The sequence below is a fragment of the Mercenaria mercenaria genome, unplaced genomic scaffold, assembly GCF_021730395.1.
Source record: "Mercenaria mercenaria strain notata unplaced genomic scaffold, MADL_Memer_1 contig_1243, whole genome shotgun sequence".
NCBI classification, from domain to species: domain Eukaryota; kingdom Metazoa; phylum Mollusca; class Bivalvia; order Venerida; family Veneridae; genus Mercenaria; species Mercenaria mercenaria.
This window is the reverse complement of record NW_026459223.1, coordinates 48,499-53,483: the sequence shown is the minus strand read 5'-3', so window position 1 is coordinate 53,483 and position 4,985 is coordinate 48,499. Positions and strand designations below refer to the sequence as shown.

The window sequence follows — 4,985 nt, the reverse complement described above, 5'->3', positions numbered from 1 at the left end:
TAAAGCAGTCGTGCTTTATTTTTCAATTTTTGCGTTGATATCGGGATTTTAAAATGTTTTTAATTTTATTTTATTCATTTACCTTTTTTGAAGTGGTTCAGAAGTATCGCTCTAAGGTATACGAGAACTTGAGTGTTTATCTGTAATTTTCCGTCGAGAATTCTGGAGATATGAAAAAATACAAATGTTCGACTTTCTCAGTGTTGTTATATTTTCTGTTCCTTCGGGATCATTGATTTCAGCTCCTTTAGATTTGAAGATTGAATACTGTTTAAGCCGGTGCTAGGGGACGTGGGTAGTATTGCATTTTCCATTACTGCTCATGAACAGACTCAATCAAACCGAGTCTGCAATTTTCACTGTTTGCCTTGTTCTCGGTGCTTCCTATGGATATACTTTCCAGATTTTATTTACTTCACAACAGCGGGTGTCAAGTGCTGCGTGGCGGCCGTAAAAAGTCGTCCCGACTTCATCTCAGTGTTGTTATATTTTCTGGTCCTTCGAAATGATTGATTTCAACTCATTTAGATTTGTAGATTGAATAGTGCTTAAGCCGGTGCTAGGGGATGTGGGCAGTATTTTCCATTACTGCTCATGAACAGACTCAATCAAACAGAGTTTGCAATTTTCACTGTTTTCCTTGTTCTCGGTGCTTCCGAGGGATCTACTAATTTCTTTATGTAGTTACACAACGTATATTTCTTCTACTTTTTATACTAATAAACCACTGAGTAGCATAAAAGAAAAACTGGAAGCTTGAATTAGGAAAATATTTGCAAGAGAAAACGTCAAATATTTGACATGTAATGAGTTGAGAGCATTTCTTTCTAACAATAAATTTAACAAATACATACTATGGAGTTGTGATCAGGCTTCTGAAAGGCTAAAAGTTTTCTGAGAGATAACATATTTATAAGTAAGGCATTCTGTTAGAACCTGGAAATATTTGCAGTGGTACAAAAGCTTGAATTAGCGCTAATACGAGCTTTGTATGGTGTGGTATGCCATTTAGAAATAAAAAAACATGGTTGAACTTTAATTTGCTGGCCGTCTATACAAACCTGCAAATTTTAAACTTCAGTCATGCGATTAATGACATAATGTTGATCAACAGAAGGACTCGGTGTATAAGCTTTAGTACTTCTAAATTCGTTTTGTAAAACAATAATATAATGTACGCGTAAAATGATGATAATATTGTTGGCCACCTTGTCTGTTGGAAGAAGAAACAAACAAGCAAAACATCAACCAGGGAATGCCGTGTTCCAAAAACGCAGCTTCCCAAAAACGAAAATCACAGCACACAGGAATGCACACACAAAATGAACAAATAAAGGAACGCAGTGCGGCACCGCCTTGGATCGGTCAGCTGGGACCGGTTTATAGTGCTCATCTAATCTCACTCTTACTCCCATCATGTTCCAAAGTCAATGGACAGTGTTAATAAAGTAATCCCCGCCAGGTGAATTTCTAACACACGCAATGGAAACAATAGGCATTGTATGCAAAACACAAAAATGCTCCGGTATAACTATATAAAAAGAAAACCTTAAGAGTCGAATACCCATGTACTCATGCCTTCGCAGAAGACAAAGCGTCAAGAGAAACACCCTGAAGGGTCCGACAAAACAGACCTGAAGACAGAAATGAAAACGGTTCAGTCATGGACGGATTTGAATACTTCTTATCACTGAGTCCTTCTTCTCCTCCGTCAGACAAAGTCAACGAGGGAAGCGTAGCGTACAACTGTAAACGGGTTGAACACTAAATATGCGGTTTTATTCAAACCATTTGGGCCGAAACTTCTTTTAATTAAACGTTTTATAATGTTATCAAATACAGTTGGAAAATGATCATGACCCAAAATTTTTTATAAACCACATCCCATCCCCATAAAAACGCGGGTTTTTAAAAAATGTGATAATAAAGTGTAACCCTCCTTACGCTTTTCTCCAAAATCCAACAAAACGGTCTGAGGGAGTGGAAATTTGTCTTGCAACTGGTTTAGTCGTGCCATTTAAATTTAGTCTTTGGTTCTCTAACTTCAGACAAGCTGTTGAGTACGTTGGTGTGAATATATCTTAGATAGCCCCTTTTACATGTTTAAATACATTCTGATATTCTGTCACTAATGGTAGAGCCATTCTTAGCTGGGAGTTATATTAATTACACTGTCTTGTCTAACTTGTTGAAAATAGGTCAAGTGCGAGATTGGCATGCCCTAACCGCGTTAAAACAACCATTTTCCTTTATGTAGGCTATTGACTTTTCCGGGGCGGTGCCCCTATTTTCAACTTGTTCTTTCTCTGTTTCGTATTTTGTGATACGTATATTGTCTTGTTTTTTGTTGGTATTTTTCCTCTCTATAATTAATACATCTTCTTTAAAACCCCTAACACAAGCCGTAATTACAGAAATAACATAACGAAGGAAAATGATATTAATTTACGTTACTTTCATTGTTTGTTTAGATATCGGTACTTCCAGTAGTTTACAAATTAAGTTTTAATTCAAACAATCCAAAAAGAATCATATAGTTTATTTTCATCTGTTAATAATTAAGTATATCCTAATGAAATTTTATTGATAAATATTAATAATCATACATCAATCTATATAGGCGGAAAATGCGACATTATTGTTTTGGTGTTATGCTAACTGTAGTAATCAAGTCTACAAGATAGATTAAGCTCCGCCTATGATATCATATTTCATTATTGTTTCTGTATGTAAGATATATACATATTTCTATAGAGAGAGTGTGAGTTTATACTTTGGATGCAACACACATATTAAATATATAAACCATCCTTCGGGTCTTGTGCTGTTTGTGTGTCAATAAGCCATCTCAATAGATCAATACATATATATTACAATGACGATATATATTACAATGGCGACGAGGATGGGATTATTTTAAAACTGAGGATTAAGTGAATTTGTGACAATGGAAAATTTACCTGCTTTTCCCAAATTTGATGTTTACGCTGACGAAAATTCCTTAGGTGTTCGGTGGGACAAATATGTAGATAAATTGGAGAATTTATTTGTTGGGCTAGGTATAAATACAAGAAAAAAGAAAAAGGCACTGTTACTGCACTATGCTGGAGATGATGTATATGACATTTATGATACGTTAAATCTGCATAGAGAGAGTGAAAATTACGATGAAACAAAAGCTGGACTTACGAACTACTTCAAACCTAGAAAAAACACCCAGTTTGAAAACAATTTCGAATTCAGGAATATTAAACAGTTGCACGGTGAAACGACTGACCAATATGTGACTAGATTACGACAAAAAGCTAATAACTGTGAATTTTCGGACACTGAGTCAGAAATTAAAAGCCAAATCATACAGGGTGTTATTTCGCAAAAAAAAATGAGAATGCGATGTTTGCAAGATTCAGAAAAATCACTTAATGACTTACTTACAATGATGAGAACAATGGAAATTTCGAAGACTGAAGCAACTAATATGTCAAAGAACACTAGTAGTCAGCAGGTAGTGCGTGTAAAAAGCAATCCACATTTTAGTCGGAAATCAAAGGGATTCGTACCACAACGTTCGCAACAACGTTCTTGTTCATACCAAGGTTTACCGCAAGCAGGCTCGTCGTCGGGAAGGCGAATCAGTCCTCAACAAACCAGCAAGAAATGTCGTAACTGTGGAGGAATATACCTAAATATATCACGTTGCCCCGCGCTTGGAGCAGAATGTTATTATTGCCATAAGAAGAACCATTATATATCGGTTTGTAGAAAACGTAAGAAGCAGGTGACATTGATCGAGGATGAACAACCGGATTTAGAAGTTTTAACAGATGAATACGTGACGGATTGCAATCCGGATGAGTGTGATGTGCTATTTGGATTTATGTCAGATGGGAAAAAGTGCCAAAGAAAAGGATAAAATTAAATGGCGTGGATGTGAATGTTTTGATTGATAGCGGGTCATCAATCAATATTGTTAGTGAAATTGTCCTTGAGAAAATGAAAAGATCACAATATATCAAGAAAACGACCACGAAAGCGTTCGCATTTGGACAGAAGTCTCCACTGCCATTCCAAGGTAAATGTTCTTTGCTTGTTGAGTCGGACTCAAAATTCGTGACCAGGGATTTCCATATCGTTACAGGTAATAAAGAATCATTGATTAGTTATGAGCTGTCAGTAGAGCTTGGGATTTTACCGCAGATACAATCTGTTCAAACCAAAGACTAGTATGAAGGAATTACTGATGAATACTCGCAAGTTTTCACTGGGTTAGGATGTCTGAAAGACAGAAAAGTTAAGTTTCACATTGATGAAAGTGTTGTGACAGTAGCTCAGCCTCCTAGAAGAGTGCCATTTCATTTGGTTGAGCAAGTTGAACAGAAACTTAAAAGTTTGGAGGACATGGATTTTATTGAAAAAGTGGAAGGTGTACCAACACCATGGGTATCGAACCTGGTAGCTGCTACAAAACCAAATTCACCGGGAGAAGTAAGAGTGTGCATAGATATGAGGAAAGCCAACACCGATCAAAACAGAGAAAAATGTTAGTCCGACGGTGGATGATATAATCTTAACGTTGAACGGCGCAAAAGTGTTTTCGATCTGTACAATGTACAAAGCTTTCCATCAAATTGAACTGGATGAGTCATCACGTGTAATGACTACGTTTCAGACACATGTTGGACTTTTTCGATATAAACGTTTAAATTTTGGAGTGTCAGCAGCACCGATTTTGTTCCAAAATGAGCTTCGTCAAGCACTTCAGGGTCTGACAGGCGTGTTAAACATTGCTGACGATATCGTATGCTACGGCAAAACGCGTAAAGAACATGATATCAATCTGCGAGCATTACTTCAACGTCTTCAAGAACGGAACCTGATATTGAACAAGAAAAAATGTTCGTTCGGACAATCAAAAATCAAGTTTTATGGGTATGTGTTTTCGGAATCGGGAATTTCACCTGATCCTAACAAGGTATATGCAGTAA

At 36.6% G+C, this 4,985-nt stretch overlaps 1 protein-coding gene across 1 annotated transcript; it reads left to right on the top strand.

Annotated features, from left to right (window-relative positions):
* Positions 1-2,947: 2,947 nt before the first annotated feature.
* LOC128551536 (uncharacterized) lies at positions 2,948-3,913 on the top strand. Its single transcript, XM_053532435.1, has one exon. The coding sequence runs from the start codon at positions 2,948-2,950 to the stop codon at positions 3,911-3,913; it is 966 nt and encodes a 321-aa protein (XP_053388410.1).
* Positions 3,914-4,985: the final 1,072 nt, after the last annotated feature.

Excerpts from the sequence above, each read along its gene's own strand:
- LOC128551536 (XM_053532435.1), top strand. The coding sequence starts at position 2,948 with ATGGAAAATTTACCTGCTTTTCCCAAATTTGATGTTTACGCTGACGAA.